The sequence below is a fragment of the Argopecten irradians genome, chromosome 4 (assembly GCF_041381155.1).
Source record: "Argopecten irradians isolate NY chromosome 4, Ai_NY, whole genome shotgun sequence".
Classification (NCBI taxonomy): domain Eukaryota; kingdom Metazoa; phylum Mollusca; class Bivalvia; order Pectinida; family Pectinidae; genus Argopecten; species Argopecten irradians.
This window is the reverse complement of record NC_091137.1, coordinates 32,842,692-32,861,142: the sequence shown is the minus strand read 5'-3', so window position 1 is coordinate 32,861,142 and position 18,451 is coordinate 32,842,692. Positions and strand designations below refer to the sequence as shown.

Genomic DNA, 18,451 nt, shown 5'->3' with positions numbered 1-18,451 from the left:
TATATGTGATCATGTGGTTTAAGAGCGTTATGTATTGACGTCCTGTCATGTGTTCACAGTGTTAAATAAGGAATCTATCACTTCTATTGTTGTACTGCTTACTTATTGTTCTCATGTCGCTAGGAAAAGACATTAAAATGAAGAAACAATTTGGGTATCATAATTTTTCAGACGAGGAGGAAGAAGTCAAGCAGGAGATGGGGGCTAAAGCTACAGAGGATGCTGAAGGTGAGATGTTTCTGTGTACCTTAGTGTAGTCATTACGATGTTATGTGTACAGTATATACATTGTAGGTATATATATAATAGTATTATACTACATAAAGTGATGAGGTTAAATGACCAGTGGGATATAAAGTGATGAGGTTAAATGACCAGTGGGATATAAAGTGATGAGGTTTAATGACCAGTGGGATATAAAGTGATGAGGTTAAATGACCAGTGGGATATAAAGTGATGAGGTTAAATGACCAGTGGGATATAAAGTGATGAGGTTAAATGACCAGTGGGATATAAAGTGATGAGGTTAAATGACCAGTGGGATATAAAGTGATGAGGTTAAATGACCAGTGGGATATAAAAGTGATGAGGTTAAATGACCAGTGGGATATAAAGTGATGAGGTTAAATGACCAGTGGGATATAAAGTGATGAGGTTAAATGACCAGTGGGATATAAAGTGATGAGGTTAAATGACCAGTGGGATATAAAGTGATGAGGTTAAATGACCAGTGGGATATAAAGTGATGAGGTTAAATGACCAGTGGGATATAAAGTGATGAGGTTAAATGACCAGTGGGATATAAAGTGATGAGGTTAAATGACCAGTGGGATATAAAGTGATGAGGTTAAATGACCAGTGGGATATAAAGTGATGAGGTTAAATGACCAGTGGGATATAAAGTGATGAGGTTAAATGACCAGTGGGATATAAAGTGATGAGGTTTAATGACCAGTGGGAACTGAGAAAACGTTTAGAGTCGTCATTAGAATGATTTGCTTGTAGTTGATAGTAAACATTTTCTTGGAATTAAACATACCGGGTACAATTGTACAAAAGCTGATTAGCTATAGGCTAAGTAAAGTTTAAATCAAATCAAGATGAAATTATTTCTTTGGAAAATAACAAAATTTTATAAAATTCTGAAGTGTAATCCTTTGCCTACCTTCTTGTCTATTTTAGAGAAGAATTGTAATCACAATTTTTGTAGCAGAACAAAAATTCCAGTAATCATGTGATACAGCTATAATCACCTTTCAAACAAAAATGTTTGACTATTCTCCTTGTATAATGCCATTTACTTATGGCAGGACCTCTTGTATAGCACTATGGATCCACAGATACCTGATTGACACTTTGTTGACAGCTTATTAGAGGGGCGTTGTATTTCCATCCCCCTTTATTGGTTTCATGATGTGGTTGTTAGGGGATTCCTGCATGTGTATGTGCTTGCTGATATACCCAAATTCATACATACTTGTAGAACTCTGTTTCTGTAACATTTCATCAAACTTACTTTGAACTTTGATTGAGGAACTGACATTCTAACACTAGCTCCGTACATTTGTATATATCTAAGTTGCAAGTTTTGGACTTGCATAGAGCAGTTCAGTACAAAGTACTGGTTTGTGGAGCTGGCAGTCCTCAGCCTTCAAATCCATGCCCATTCATAATGGCCATAGTTGTGTATGGAAAAGTAAAAAAAAAAACAAAACCAAAAACCCAACAAAGTAAGAAATCAAACCAAATGACATTGATCATGTCTAAGTAGACATAAAGGTCAAGGTTATCAATACTATATTTTGTGCCAGGGTACATAATTGCTGTCACTTTGTTTGAAATGTTTTTTATCATTTCATTGAAAACAGATACTACAACTGCTTCATTAAGTAATAATTTCTATGATTCATTGCCTCTGGAGGTCAACATTAAGGTCACTGTTTTTATATATAAAAGCTCATTTACATGCTCTAGCAACTTTTATTTGATATTGATTTGTGTTCATATTTTATCTAGAAGCAAAGTAATACTATACAACATAAAATATTCATGTGTACTTCCTTTCGTAGTTTTGAGCTTCTGTATAGTTCTGAGGATAGAGATATTCATAGCTATGTGATTAAGTAACATTGACTTAATTCACAGTCAAACCTCGATGATTCGAACTCTGATGAATCAAATTTCTCGCTGTATCGAACTTTTTGTCCGGTCCCGAATTTCTTCACTATATAACATTACTAACTAACCCATATATGAATCAAAGTTTTATGAATCGAAGTTCTCAATGTATCGAACTTGTTTCATGGACTATTTGTTATAGAATCATAGGTAACTGACACTCGACGATTCGAATAAAAATTTACCTGTACAGATCAGGTGTTCGCCGATGCCCCGCGGCATGCTGTCACACCTAGCTGTCTCGCGACGGCCCTTCGCCGGACAATAGGGATTATGACAGCTTGTGTTGCTTGCTTGATATAATCAAGATAATTAGTATCACTGATCAGGCCGATACCCGGTGCTTTGTTTTTACAAGCTGCATTATTAAATCAGTAGTGCTAACGATAGCAATACATGTGATTAATTGCATACTTTGTTTTTATTTTGTTTTGCTTGTGGTAAATACAATGATTATAAAGTTTACGGAACTGGAGACGACATGTACATAACTACCACAGTTTTTCTGACGGTCCCTTGAACTTCGTATACATCAAGGTTTGACTGTATATTCATGGCTATGTGATGGAGTAACATAGACTTAATTAATATTCATGGTTATGTGATGGAGTAACATAGACTTAATCAATATTCATGGCTATGTGATGGAGTAACATAGACTTAATTAATATTCATGGACTGTAATTAATATTCATGTTATGTGATGGAGTAACATAGACTTAATCAATATTCATGGTTATGTGATGGAGTAACATAGACTTAATTAATATTCATGGTTATGTGATGGAGTAACATAGACTTAATCAATATTCATGGCTATGTGATGGAGTAACATAGACTTAATTAATATTCATGGTTATGTGATGGAGTAACATAGACTTAATTAATATTCATAGCTAGTTGATGGAGTAACATAGACTTAATCAATATTCATGGTTATGTGATGGAGTAACATAGACTTAATCAATATTCATGGTTATGTGATGGAGTAACATAGACTTAATTAATATTCATAGCTAGTTGATGGAGTAACATAGACTTAATTAATATTCATGGCTATGTGATGGAGTAACATAGACTTAATTAATATTCATGGCTATGTGATGGAGTAACATAGACTTAATTAATATTCATGGCTATGTGATGGAGTAACATAGACTTAATTAATATTCATGGTTATGTGATGGAGTAACATAGACTTAATTAATATTCATGGCTATGTGATGGAGTAACATAGACTTAATTAATATTCATGGTTATGTGATGGAGTAACATAGACTTAATTAATATTCATGGCTATGTGATGGAGTAACATAGACTTAATTAATATTCATGGTTATGTGATGGAGTAACATAGACTTAGTTAATATTCATGGCTAGTTGATGGGAGTAACATAGGACTTAATTAATCTGATACAGTATATGAATACATCTACTCTTTGCACATCCTCATATTCTTGTTATTTGCAAAGTTGTAATTCAGTGGCTACGCACTAGAAACTATTCTCACCAGTTCGCGTTACTTTGTGTCTGTAGATGTGGGATGGTGGACCACCATTACACCTTACAAGGTTTTTGTACTCGTACTGTTATTGCTGGCATTCCTCCTGAACCAGCTGGACCGGTTCATGCTGGCCATCACGAACAAGTCCATAGCCCAGGACATTCAATATGGTGACAAAGGCTGTATGGACAACACAACGTTCACCAAGGCAGAGATTCAGGGCATCGAGTGTATTGAAATCAAATCAGAGACAAAGTAAGTACAGTGAAGCCTGTCTTAGCGACTTCCTCTGTATAAAGACTATCTGCTTATAAAGACTAATTTTCTTAGATATCAATTGACCAATTTCAAGACAATTTGACCAGAGTATAAATACCATCTGGCTATAAAGACTCTTTTCCTGTCTCCCTTGGGTTAAGGTTTTTGTAAGCAGGTTTTACTGTAATGTAAATCTATAACGATGGTTTATTGTTTGTGAATATTTCTTTAGCCTTACCAACCATCTCTATATAAAGACCGTCTACTTAATAAGACCATTTTCCTAGGGTCCCAAATGGCCATATGGAACACAATTTGACCTGTGTATAATGATCACTTTGCTATAGAGACTATATTTCCCTTGTTCCTTGGGTGGTCTATATAGACTGGTTGATGGGTATTTAATAGTAACTTTAGTAACTTGGTATATTATGTCTCCAGTTATACACACTTCTAGTGTATTCAGTAGTAACTTTAGTAACTTGGTATATTATGTCTCCAGTTATACACACTTCTAGTGTATTCAGTAGTAACTTTAGTAACTTGGTATATTATGTCTCCAGTTATACACACTTCTAGTGTATTCAGTAGTAACTTTAGTAACTTGGTATATTATGTCTCCAGTTATACACACTTCTAGTGTATTCAGTAGTAACTTTAGGTAACTTGGTATATTATGTCTCCAGTTATACACACTTCTAGTGTATTCAGTAGTAACTTTAGTAACTTGGTATATTATGTCTCCAGTTATACACACTTCTAGTGTATTCAGTAGTAACTTTAGTAACTTGGTATATTATGTCTCCAGTTATACACACTTCTAGTGTATTCAGTAGTAACTTTAGTAACTTGGTATATTATGTCTCCAGTTATACACACTTCTAGTGTATTCAGTAGTAACTTTAGTAACTTGGTATATTATGTCTCCAGTTATACACACTTCTAGTGTATTCAGTAGTAACTTTAGTAACTTGGTATATTATGTCTCCAGTTATACACACTTCTAGTGTATTCAGTAGTAACTTTAGTAACTTGGTATATTATGTCTCCAGTTATACACACTTCTAGTGTATTCAGTAGTAACTTTAGTAACTTGGTATATTATGTCTCCAGTTATACACACTTCTAGTGTATTCAGTAGTAACTTTAGTAACTTGGTATATTATGTCACCAGTTATACACACTTCTAGTGTATTCAGTAGTAACTTTAGTAACTTGGTATATTATGTCTCCAGTTATACACACTTCTAGTGTATTCAGTAGTAACTTTAGTAACTTGGTATATTATGTCTCCAGTTATACACACTTCTAGTGTATTCAGTAGTAACTTTAGTAACTTGGTATATTATGTCTCCAGTTATACACACTTCTAGTGTATTCAGTAGTAACTTTAGTAACTTGGTATATTATGTCTCCAGTTATACACACTTCTAGTGTATTCAGTAGTAACTTTAGTAACTTGGTATATTATGTCTCCAGTTATACACACTTCTAGTGTATTCAGTAGTAACTTTAGTAACTTGGTATATTATGTCTCCAGTTATACACACTTCTAGTGTATTCAGTAGTAACTTTAGTAACTTGGTATATTATGTCTCCAGTTATACACACTTCTAGTGTATTCAGTAGTAACTTTAGTAACTTGGTATATTATGTCTCCAGTTATACACACTTCTAGTGTATTCAGTAGTAACTTTAGTAACTTGGTATATTATGTCTCCAGTTATACACACTTCTAGTGTATTCAGTAGTAACTTTAGTAACTTGGTATATTATGTCTCCAGTTATACACACTTCTAGTGTATTCAATAGTAACTTTAGTAACTTGGTATATTATGTCTCCAGTTATACACACTTCTAGTGTATTCAATAGTAACTTTAGTAACTTGGTATATTATGTCTCCAGTTATACACACTTCTAGTGTATTCAGTAGTAACTTTAGTAACTTGGTATATTATGTCTCCAGTTATACACACTTCTAGTGTATTCAGTAGTAACTTTAGTAACTTGGTATATTATGTCTCCAGTTATACACACTTCTAGTGTATTCAGTAGTAACTTTAGTAACTTGGTATATTATGTCTCCAGTTATACACACTTCTAGTGTATTCAGTAGTAACTTTAGTAACTTGGTATATTATGTCTCCAGTTATACACACTTCTAGTGTATTCAGTAGTAACTTTAGTAACTTGGTATATTATGTCTCCAGTTATACACACTTCTAGTGTATTCAGTAGTAACTTTAGTAACTTGGTATATTATGTCTCCAGTTATACACACTTCTAGTGTATTCATAGTAACTTTAGTAACTTGGTATATTATGTCTCCAGTTATACACACTTCTAGTGTATTCAGTAGTAACTTTAGTAACTTGGTATATTATGTCTCCAGTTATACACACTTCTAGTGTATTCAGTAGTAACTTTAGTAACTTGGTATATTATGTCTCCAGTTATACACACTTCTAGTGTATTCAGTAGTAACTTTAGTAACTTGGTATATTATGTCTCCAGTTATACACACTTCTAGTGTATTCAGTAGTAACTTTAGTAACTTGGTATATTATGTCTCCAGTTATACACACTTCTAGTGTATTCAGTAGTAACTTTAGTAACTTGGTATATTATGTCTCCAGTTATACACACTTCTAGTGTATTCAGTAGTAACTTTAGTAACTTGGTATATTATGTCTCCAGTTATACACACTTCTAGTGTATTCAGTAGTAACTTTAGTAACTTGGTATATTATGTCCAGTTATACACACTTCTAGTGTATTCAGTAGTAACTTTAGTAACTTGGTATATTATGTCTCCAGTTATACACACTTCTAGTGTATTCAGTAGTAACTTTAGTAACTTGGTATATTATGTCTCCAGTTATACACACTTCTAGTGTATTCAGTAGTAACTTTAGTAACTTGGTATATTATGTCTCCAGTTATACACACTTCTAGTGTATTCAGTAGTAACTTTAGTAACTTGGTATATTATGTCTCCAGTTATACACACTTCTAGTGTATTCAGTAGTAACTTTAGTAACTTGGTATATTATGTCTCCAGTTATACACACTTCTAGTGTATTCAGTAGTAACTTTAGTAACTTGGTATATTATGTCTCCAGTTATACACACTTCTAGTGTATTCAATAGTAACTTTAGTAACTTGGTATATTATGTCTCCAGTTATACACACTTCTAGTGTATTCAGTAGTAACTTTAGTAACTTGGTATATTATGTCTCCAGTTATACACACTTCTAGTGTATTCAGTAGTAACTTTAGTAACTTGGTATATTATGTCTCCAGTTATACACACTTCTAGTGTATTCAATAGTAACTTTAGTAACTTGGTATATTATGTCTCCAGTTATACACACTTCTAGTGTATTCAGTAGTAACTTTAGTAACTTGGTATATTATGTCTCCAGTTATACACACTTCTAGTGTATTCAGTAGTAACTTTAGTAACTTGGTATATTATGTCTCCAGTTATACACACTTCTAGTGTATTCAATAGTAACTTTAGTAACTTGGTATATTATGTCTCCAGTTATACACACTTCTAGTGTATTCAATAGTAACTTTAGTAACTTGGTATATTATGTCTCCAGTTATACACACTTCTAGTGTATTCAGTAGTAACTTTAGTAACTTGGTTATTATGTTCTCCAGTTATACACACTTCTAGTGTATTCAATAGTAACTTTAGTAACTTGGTATATTGTCTCCAGTTATACACACTTCTAGTTTTCAATTAGTACTAGTACTTTAGTAACTTGGTATATATGTCACCAGTTATACACACTTCTAGTGTATTCAGTAGTAACTTTAGTAACTTGGTATATTATGTCACCAGTTATACACACTTCTAGTGTATTCAATAGTAACTTTAGTAACTTGGTATATTATGTCTCCAGTTATACACACTTCTAGTGTATTCAGTAGTAACTTTAGTAACTTGGTATATTATGTCTCCAGTTATACACACTTCTAGTGTATTCAGTAGTAACTTTAGTAACTTGGTATATTATGTCTCCAGTTATACACACTTCTAGTGTATTCAGTAGTAACTTTAGTAACTTGGTTTATTATGTCTCCAGTTATACACACTTCTAGTGTATTCAATAGTAACTTTAGTAACTTGGTATATTATGTCTCCAGTTATACACACTTCTAGTGTATTCAGGTTAACTTTAGTAACTTGGTATTATTATGTCTCCAGTTATACACACTTCTAGTGTATTCAATAGTAACTTTAGTAACTTGGTAATTATGTTCTCCAGTTATACACACTTCTAGTGTATTCAGGTTAACTTTAGTAACTTGGTATATTATGTCTCCAGTTATACACACTTCTAGTGTGACTGGACCTGTCATTGCTGAACATGAAGCTTCCACCTAAGTTTTTGGAAGTTCCTGTTTTTGAGTCTATTCCCTACATTTTCTCCTCTCCTTTTACAAAAGGTTGTCTGCTGGCCAACCTCTATTTCAAGCTTTAAGCATGGAAATAATGAGCATGGGTTAGCTTTTGTGCCTTAGGGGACAAATACTTATAGAAAGGAGTCTATCGGTACTGGACTGAGTCTTTTATCAGTGCCAAATCACCCATCTTTATTTAGTTGGAGGTCCCAGGCCTGAACCTAGGTTTTTGTGGAACATTTACTGCTGAAAATGATGTATGATGTTGTGTGACAAAATTTTAATGCTGTAAATGTACAATAAAGACAATGATACACAGGTGTTCGTTTCTAATATAATAAGTATAATAGGGTCAAGGTCTATAACTCGGCCGGCCATATAACACTACCCAATTTCAGAAAAAGTATGATTATTAACCAACCGTATAGGATATGACAATAGGAATACTCTCAATCGAAAGCCAGATAATTTAATCTTTAATTTGGTATATGATACAATATATAGCATGCCGTATAGATATCACTAGATATCCAGAAACATCGGAAAAACAGCCAGATTTCAACTGGTCGGACACTGTGGTGTCCCTCTGATCAACACGCCAGGGCTCTAATGGGTAGCTCAAAAACCACTGCATGTCATACATTTCAGCTTCATAGGAATTAAAGTTTGGTAAAAAAACAAACTTACCGGTATGTTAGTGTTTATCTATATACCAATCCATTTGCTTAATACAGCCTTTTGAAATTTCCGATTTGAAAAAATGTGTGTCTCTTAGGACGCCATGTTGATATGTGTGTATTACATTTGTTTTCTCGGCGTTGATTGGTCAATTAATTTTAGAGAGCCACAATCAACGCTGACAAAACAAATCTACTGCACACCTACTTACATGGCGGCTAGAGACATAAATTTTTCAATCGGATATTTCAGAGGGCTACGTTAGGCAAATGGATGGGATTTATACATGGATTTACTAACTGGTAAGTTTGTTTTCTACCAAACTTTCATTCTTATGACGCTGAAGTGTTGACATGCAGTGGATTTTGAGCTACCCATTAGAGCCCTGGCGTGTTTATCGGAGGACACAACTGTGTCCGACCAGTTGATATCAGGCTGTTTTCCGATGTTTCTGGATACCTAGTGACATTTATACGGCATGCTAATATATTGTATTATATACCAAATTAAAGATAAATTATCTGGCTGTCGATTGAGAGTATTCCTATTGGCATATCCTATACGGTTGGTTAATAATCATATTTTTTCGGAGATTGGGTTAGTGTTATATGGCCGGCCGAGTTATAGACCTTGACCCAGTATTATACTTATACTTATATTAGAAACGAACACCTGTGAATGATATTTGTTGCAGTTGTACATCCACATTGAACAGTAACAATAGTGCTATTTGTAAGTGGGACTACAATGGACAAGGACTCCTCTACCAAATCATCGCTGGTCCCGCCTTCATTGTCATCTACACATTCTCTGGGATCTTTATTGGCTTTCTGGCGGACAAGTATAACAGAAAAAATATGCTGGCCATTTGTTGTATATTCTGGTCGGTGATGACATTACTGACAGGGTTTGTTAAAGAATATTGGCAGCTGGCCCTTCTACGGTTTGGCCTTGGGCTGGGGTAAGTTGTATTGTTGAGTATTACAGATAGAGTCATAATTGAGAAAATACCATAGAAAGTATAATGGGGTAGAATTGTGTAATTTCTTATATACAAAGGCCAATAGGCCAACATTGTGTGTGGATTGGGTCAACTATAAACTCTCAATGTATTTGACATCAATAGCAAAACAAGATTTATAATTTTTTTATATAAATACAAATCACTCTTGATGGCCCTGATGTAAGCGTATAAGGAGTCATAGAGTAGAAGGAAACCAGAATGCCCGGAGAAAACTCATGCGATCGGGCAGGTGACCCTTGACCTTTTCATGTCCATACCAGGGATGTTGAATCCCGGCCGATTAGTGAACGGCAAGTGGTTTAGCCACTACACCATTCGATCACCAGAATCGCACTAGACTATGATTATGGTAGATGTTTGATAGTGTTTCAGAGATTCAAATGTAAATATGAGGTATTGTAATTGTAAAATTAGGCAAGAGTGGGTCAGGAGAAAAATCTAGAAAACAGAAGATGGTTAGGGTTGAAAGGTCTGAGTTAATTGAGTTGTATATTTTAGTTTGCACTAAGACTATAGGGTAAGTTTATGATAGAATTTAAGAGATTGAAGCACATGTACTAACACATATGTAAGGATAAGTTGGGTTGTGATAAAAAGGGAAACATCTCTGTGAAGGTGAGGGAGATGGATGGGTGGTCACAAAGAAGAGTTGTGTAAAGGAATACATACTGATTTCTAGTAAAAACGAAGTATCTTGAAACATATATTGGCGAATTTCTCTGAAAATACTTTGGAGAATTGAAAAATATTCTATTTTGATTTTAGAATTTCCCAGATGTTTTATTCGAATAACCAGAGGTCATGTAAAAGTTTATTTAAATGCACAGAGTTGAAAAACAAAGATAAAGAACGAAAAAATCGGGACTGCAGAATTTTATACAAATAATCGAAAATTCGAATAACCATTTAAGTGGAGTCCTCTGTACCAGTATACCTTATTCGCCCCAATAAGCGCCCCCATCCCTATAAGCACCTCTCTGCGTTTTTTAGGCTTCAATTTCACTTACTTTGAATTTGATGTCGACTGAAAATATGAAAACTTTGTTGGTTTTCTTACTGATTTATTTTGCAAATTGATTTCTGGCTTACTTTGTAGAATAATTTTATGGAAGGCAAGTCCAAATTTTGTTTCTATTATGGGCCCCCTGAGTTGCATCAATTTTTCAACAGCCCTTTGTGCTTATTGGGTTGAATACGGTATATTTAGACTATGGTAAGTTGTGTGAATACGGTATATTTAGACTATGGTAAGTTGTGTGAATACGGTATATTTAGACTATGGTAAGTTGTGTGAATACGGTATATTTAGACTATGGTAAGTTGTGTGAATACGGTATATTTAGACTATGGTAAGTTGTGTGAATACGGTATATTTAGACTATGGTAAGTTGTGTGAATACGGTATATTTAGACAATGGTAAGTTGTGTGAATACTGAACAATTTGAAGTTAGGACGAGTTGTGTTAGGACTTATTGGGAAATTTCCTAGAAAGTGGAGATGAGGTTACAAGGACAAAAGTTGGATTAAGAAGACAAAGAGAGCCATTCAATCTTAAAACATCATAAACCTATCGTAAAGAATATCCTGATTTTGATTTTGGTTAATTGTTACAGAGAAGCTGGTTGTACACCTTTTGCTGCCTCTATAATAACGGACTACTTCACCACGGAGACCCGGGGGCTGGCTATAGGTATATATAACTGGGGTATCTACATGGGATACAGTCTGGCGTACGCCTTCGGTAACTTCATCACACTCGCAGACATCAACGGGCAGGTAAGTGTTCTCAAGTATGTCACTTTAAAGAGACACATGGCACTTAGAACACATGGCAATATGTTATAAACAAATATTAGAATAGTAAATAATCAAAAATAAAGAACACTGGTAAGAAATCAAAGTGTATTACAGTAAAACGTTTTTGACAGTGAAACCTTTTTCATTACAAAATAATTGAAATGCATTGAATTAAGATTAAGCTTTCAAATCTGTACAAGTGAGGTATCTACTGTAAAATGCTTCAATTTCTTAAGTGTCTTAATTTCATGTTTTCAATCTTATTTACACTGTCTTAATATGAGCTTCACTGCATGGTTTTCAGTATATATATGCACACTATTTATTAATTTTTGATGGTGTTTTGAATTTTGCACTTTGAAAAAAATTGCGAATATGGCGGAATACAAAATCCATTGAAATAAAAGCACTTGTACTTTACCGCATATCTCTATTATTGACATATTTGATCAAATAAGATGGATGGATATAATTTTGCACTATGAAAAAAATTGTGCAAATGGCGGAATACAAAATCCCATGAAATAAAAATACATGTACTTTACTGCATATCTCTATTATTGACAGGGTGATCGGGTGATGTAGTGGTTAAGCCGCTCGCCTTTCACCTAGCCGGCCGGGGTTCGATCCCCGGCATGGACATGAAAAAGTCAGGGGTCACCTGCCCGATCACGTGGGTTTTCTCCGGGCACTCCGGTTTCCTCCCACACTATGACCCCTCGCGCGCTTACATCCGGGCCATCGAGAGTGATTTATATAAGTTGTATAACTTGTTTCTCAATCGATGTAAAATAAATAAAGTTTGTATTTTTTTTATTATTGACAAATTTGATCATATAAGATAGATGGATATAGTAAAACAGCTTGGTTTGGTATTACAAGAATATTTAACAGTTCTGTCTTCATTCCATGTTTTTTCCTTAAGGGATGGAGATGGTCCTTTTTCTTGTCTGGAGCTCCTGGAATTCTCTTGGGAATCCTTATTTTGATATTCCTGAAGGAGCCGGAAAGGAAACGAGATGTGAAGAAAGGAGATGAATCTGCTCCTGTGGTCGAGCTGACAGGAACAGAAAAAATAAAAAAATTATTACGTTATTTTATTAGTCCGTCTGTGATCCTCATCTGTCTGGGAGGCTCTATAAGAAACGCATGTGAGTAGTCTGTCATTCATATGATAGAGTTGTCTCCGTTGGTAGGTATCCATTATGATGTCATTATTTTGAGTGTGAATCACATCATTTTCTTTTAAAAGGATGATGTTACGATCACAAACACACAACGTCACAATTAATACCTACCCACAAGGGCAGATAACTCTGTGATATGCCAATACGGAATAGGCAGGCACACAATATAATCCTGAAATTTTAAGATGAATAGTTTAATTTCATCAAATGGTAACCTTACTCAAACATGTCTATAAAGACAAGTGACAAATAAATAACAGACTTTATAGCCAAGTGATCTTCATGCACAGGTCAAATTGGCCATTTATCCCTTCAGTCACTGTTTTTATGATTTAGGACATTTTGACTGGGCATGCATGGATATTTACCTGAAAAAATCGTAAAAAAGGCCTCTGCGGCTTATACACAGGTGCGGTTTATTGTCCGGAAAATACGGTAGTCCTATTGATGTCAATATGTCAATGCGTAGTTCTGGTATTTATTGATGATAAATTATAATTCAGATTTATTTCCTCCTGTGCACTGCTAGGTGGAAAATGTATATACTTGTTTTATCTTTATAATTATACCTAGAAAAATCACCCTAAAAGCAAGTGAGAGATTTTAAAGAGAGGGGTCTTATTACTGAATGTAGATCTAATGTATTTCATTGTATTTATATATTACAGCTGGCTACGTGTTCGCCTACAGTACCCAGCCATACTTTACCCTGATTGGTCAGACTAAAGAACAGATCGGGACCTGGATGTCATGGATACCACTCGTGGGCGGCAGTCTCAGTGTGTTGGTAGGAGGTTTCATCGCTGATCGAGTCGTCAAGAAAAGAGGATTGTATGGCCGAATATCCATCATATTTGTTAGCTTGGTAAGAGTCTGTCCATACAAAAACACAAGGTTCATACACCACATATATGATTGTTTTAATTAATTAGATCTAGCTCACTTGCATATTTCATGTATTGCAACACGACTGTCTGAATTACGCAAGTTCCAAAAAAAAAAAAAAAAATGACACTTACCTTAACATAGAAAAAACTGAAATGATGCTATATTACACTATTGTGGATGAACGGTAAATTGAACTTAATTTGTATCGATAGGTAAAACTGATAGAATATTGTGACATGGATAGACATTTCAACTGAATATTTCAATTACTAGCTATGTGGCTCTGCAGATAAGTATCATATATGTGTGTCATATAGTTAAGCAACGTTAAACATGGCTTACTTTATGATAGGGGACCACTCCATTCTTTCCTTCCTCAGCATGTAGCACTGTTATAGAGAAAATTGTTTAAAATGAACTTCTTAACTCAGAAACAAAGTAGTTTCAATGTTCTCTAAGTATTTTATGTTGTGTTACAGATCATAGCCTCACCATTTGCCGCTGGTACCCTGTACTTCAAACCACCAGCTGCCTTTGCCTTCCAGATACCTACTTATTTATTTGGTAAGTCGTTCTATTTTCGATTACAATTTCAAATACATGTACCATAGTTTCAGAGCTTCACAGAAAAACGCCTGACAATATCACTGGACAATTATCAGCTGAGTCATAAAGTGAAAATCCATTACATTAAGCAATTCACCCAGAAAGATGCATTTAGATTCATTTATATCAAAGTCTGGAATAGTCCATTTTGGAATTCGAGGGGCGGATGAGTTAAGCATTACTAACAATTTTCTAATAAATATTAATTAGAATTTACCTTTTACAGGTGAGATGTGGATTGGAATCACCCTAGCTGTAATAGTGGAGTTGATGCCTTCAGATATACGTACGACAGGTGTGGCTCTGTACCTCTTCATTATCACAAACATAGGAGGCAATGTACAGCTCCTTATTCCCAGTATACGTGACGCCTTCGAATCGGCCGACTACTCCAAGGCCGACGCCTGGAGAGGTAAATATATACATAGCATCTTATTGAGGAGTATCCATTTCATGTGAGATTTTATTATGAGAATTGGTGAGGATAAGTTTCATAAAGCTCATATGAAATGTGGTGCGAAAACGCAAGTGGAGTCAGCTATTTTGTTGTCTAATTCTTTCTTGAATCCTGACGCTACGTCATGGTTATATCAAGATATCACACCAAATTATAAAACCAACGAAAATCACACTAGGTCATATATAAATAAAGGTAAATAACAAGCTGATTAAAGTGATAAAGCAATTATTTGTTATAGGAAACTATTTTCACCAATACAATACAAAACTGTCTGGGACTTGTAGATAGTGACTGGTAATGGTGAACATCTGTAGTGATATACGTATATATATTGGATAATTAAGAGACTTGATATTTAATTCTAATTATTTCAGGTTAATTTAACTTTAACCTTGATCTTTCTATATGACCTCTGATCTGTACTGTTCTTAGCTGTATTTGACCATTGGCTTAATAATGGAACTGTCCCATGATTTCACATGAAAAAGTTTGACTGACCTTATTTTATTGTTTTTGTCCCTTCTTTTCCAGCCACACTTTACATCCTGTATCCCGGACCTTACATCTACGGCGCTCTTGTCTACATCCTAGTATTTATAGTCATCAAGCGGGACCAGAAACGTGCACAAAATAGCACCTACCACGAGATGGAATCTAGTACAGACAAGAAATAAAGACTGTTGAGTGTCATAATTAGATCATATACAGAAGACTATATATCTTCAATGGATCTCGCTCCACCATATCGGTGTTACCATTCACTCCCCGACAAATAGTTCTCATTTCATTATGTCTGGCAGCAAACAGGATTTCATTAAGGCCTGTGTGTTTGTGTGTTTACTCGTCACTATTTTTGTACTGCTTCATCTGGAGTCTGTGATAGAGATTTTGTGGGTAGTCATTTGTCGTTAAGATCATCTTGAAAATGTCTCACGGTGATCATCACTTAAGTCTCTGAATTACGAAAGCATCTCCATGCTTTTTCATGAAATACATACATGTAGTTATTAATTTTTTCACCAATTTTGACTTTATGTTTCCTTTTGTTTTTGAAGAAACGAAAGAGCAGTAAAGAGCTTAATAAAATTATCAGGAATAATTTATTAAGATAGACATGGTAAAGTGCATCTTTTGACAATCTACTATCTTTCAATACTTTTGGTTTCCATGGACACTTAGGATCTTTTGGTTATCATGGATTTTTACTACGGGTATCATGGATTCTAAAAATATTCTGGTTACCATTGCTTACCATGGATTCTAAAGACCATCGGGTTACCATTGATTACCATTGGTTTCTATGGATTCTAAATACTTTCAGGTTACCATTGATTACCATTGGTTACCATGGATTCTAAAGACCTTTTGGTTACCATGGATTCTTAAAACCTTCAGGTTACTATTGATTACCATTGGTAACCATAGATTCTAATGATCTTCTGGTTACCATTGGTTTCCATGGATTCTAAAGACCTTCTGGTTACCATTGATTACCATTAGTTACCATGGATTCTAAAGACCTTTGGGTTACCTTTGATTACAATTGGTTATCATGGATTCTAAAGACTTTCAGGTTACCATTGATTACCATTGGTTACCATGGAGTCTAAAGACCTTCGGGTTACCATTGATTACCATTGGTTACCATGGATTCTAAAGACCCTTTGGTTACCATTGGTTCCATTGATTCTTAAAACCTTTTGGTTACCATTGATTACCATTAGTTACCATGGATTCTAAAGATCTTCTCGTTACCATTGGTTTCCATGGATTCTAAAGACCTTCGGGTTACCATTGATTACCATTGGTTACCATGGATTCTAAAGACTTTTGGGTTACCATTGATTACAATTGGTTATCATGGATTCTAAAGACTTTCAGGTTACCATTGATTACCATTGGTTACCATGGATTCTAAAGACCTTCGGGTTACCATTGATTACCATTGGTTACCATGGATTCTAAAGACCTTTGGGTTACCATTGATTACCATTGATTATCTTTGGTTACCATGGATTCTAAAGACCTTCTGGTTACCATTGGTTACAATGGATTCTTAAGACCTTCAGGTTACCATTGATTACCTTTGGTTACCATGGATTCTGAAGACTTTTGGGTTACCATTGATTACCATTGGTTACCATGGAATCTAAAGACCTTCTGGTTACCATTGATTACCATTGGTTACCATGGATTCTAAAGACCTTCCGGTTACCATTGATTACCATTGATTACCATGAATTCTAAAGATCTTTTGGTTACCATGGATTCTAAAAATCTTTTGGTTACCATGGATTCTTAAAAGATTTTCTGGTTACTGTGGTTTCTATAGTTTAAAATCTTGTGGTTACTATTTGTAAAATTGTACCATGCAGCACTTTGGATATATTCCATAGGTTACCATGGACACTCCAGATCTGCTGGTTACTAAGAGGAGTAGTATAGCAGTATAGGAATGTAGCAGAAATATCTATTGTTATAATGTACATTTACTGAAGATCACCAGTGCTCTAGCCACTGCTCTATAGTCTCTTCTGTCACTGGTTCCTTTTGGTTACCAATGAGTACTTATGATTAAAGTATTAGTTTGTCTTATCTATAAACTGTTATGGATATTTCCCATTATTCAATCTTCTACAGATCAGCAGGCTGTAGGAGGTATATAATGAGGAGGAATATATACTTTTAAATCTTTTTGATATTATATATACTTGTACATAATATGTTAGTATTCAAATAAAACTTAAATCTCTATCGAAATGTGTTTCGGCAATTTTTCTATCAATAGTTGAGCACTAGAGTAGAAATTGTTTACCCGGTGTCTGTAGCGTGGAGAAGTGTAAGCATTTATCAGTTCATGGATGGTATGGATAATGTTGCACTCGGATTCAAACACTCACTTTCTGTTCCCGAGTTTGTTATGTTGAATTATATTATTTTCATTTCTTGTTATAAATTACTACTAAACCAGGTCTTTTTCTGATGATAATTATACAAATTCATCAAACATCTCTTTTTCTAATGACAAATTATACATCTAAAAAGAAAACAAAGACACACAAAGATAAAGTGAAATTTGTGTATTTTCTTAATTTCTTGTTTAATTCTACACAGGTTCCATATATATAAAAACAAAGACATTTGATAGTGGTGTAAAGATTTTGTGTACAGAGGATCCTATTTACATGTAAATGTTCATTAAATATTGACATCTGTGACATTCTGTAATTATAAATAACTTAAATCACAAATTTATTAATGAATTATTGATTAATTTCATAATAACTGAAGAAAGACACATTACTAATGAGACATACATTACATTTGTGTTCACATAGTAATAAGACTGCTGTTTGTATGAATAAGGTATGTACTATTGGTATATTATTTTTACAGTGGAACTTGGTTGATACGAACTCGGATAATTCGAAAACCCGGCTTAATACGAAGT

At 34.4% G+C, this 18,451-nt stretch overlaps 1 protein-coding gene across 3 annotated transcripts in view; it reads left to right on the top strand.

Moving 5' to 3' along the window:
- The window catches only part of LOC138321343 (MFS-type efflux pump MSMEG_3705-like), a 36,791-nt gene extending 19,031 nt beyond the window's left edge, over positions 1 to 17,760 (top strand). For 2 of the 3 annotated variants that reach the window (XM_069264970.1, XM_069264968.1), the window contains 9 exons: positions 172 to 228; positions 3,715 to 3,937; positions 9,732 to 9,998; positions 11,676 to 11,838; positions 12,785 to 13,010; positions 13,715 to 13,911; positions 14,414 to 14,498; positions 14,767 to 14,952; positions 15,532 to 17,760. In XM_069264970.1, the coding sequence (XP_069121071.1) occupies positions 172 to 228; positions 3,715 to 3,937; positions 9,732 to 9,998; positions 11,676 to 11,838; positions 12,785 to 13,010; positions 13,715 to 13,911; positions 14,414 to 14,498; positions 14,767 to 14,952; positions 15,532 to 15,674 (1,547 nt within the window). In that variant the 3' untranslated portion in view covers positions 15,675 to 17,760. The remainder of the gene's footprint in view (positions 1 to 171; positions 229 to 3,714; positions 3,938 to 9,731; positions 9,999 to 11,675; positions 11,839 to 12,784; positions 13,011 to 13,714; positions 13,912 to 14,413; positions 14,499 to 14,766; positions 14,953 to 15,531) is intronic. The other variant, XM_069264971.1, reaches the window with a different exon arrangement.
- Positions 17,761 to 18,451: the final 691 nt, after the last annotated feature.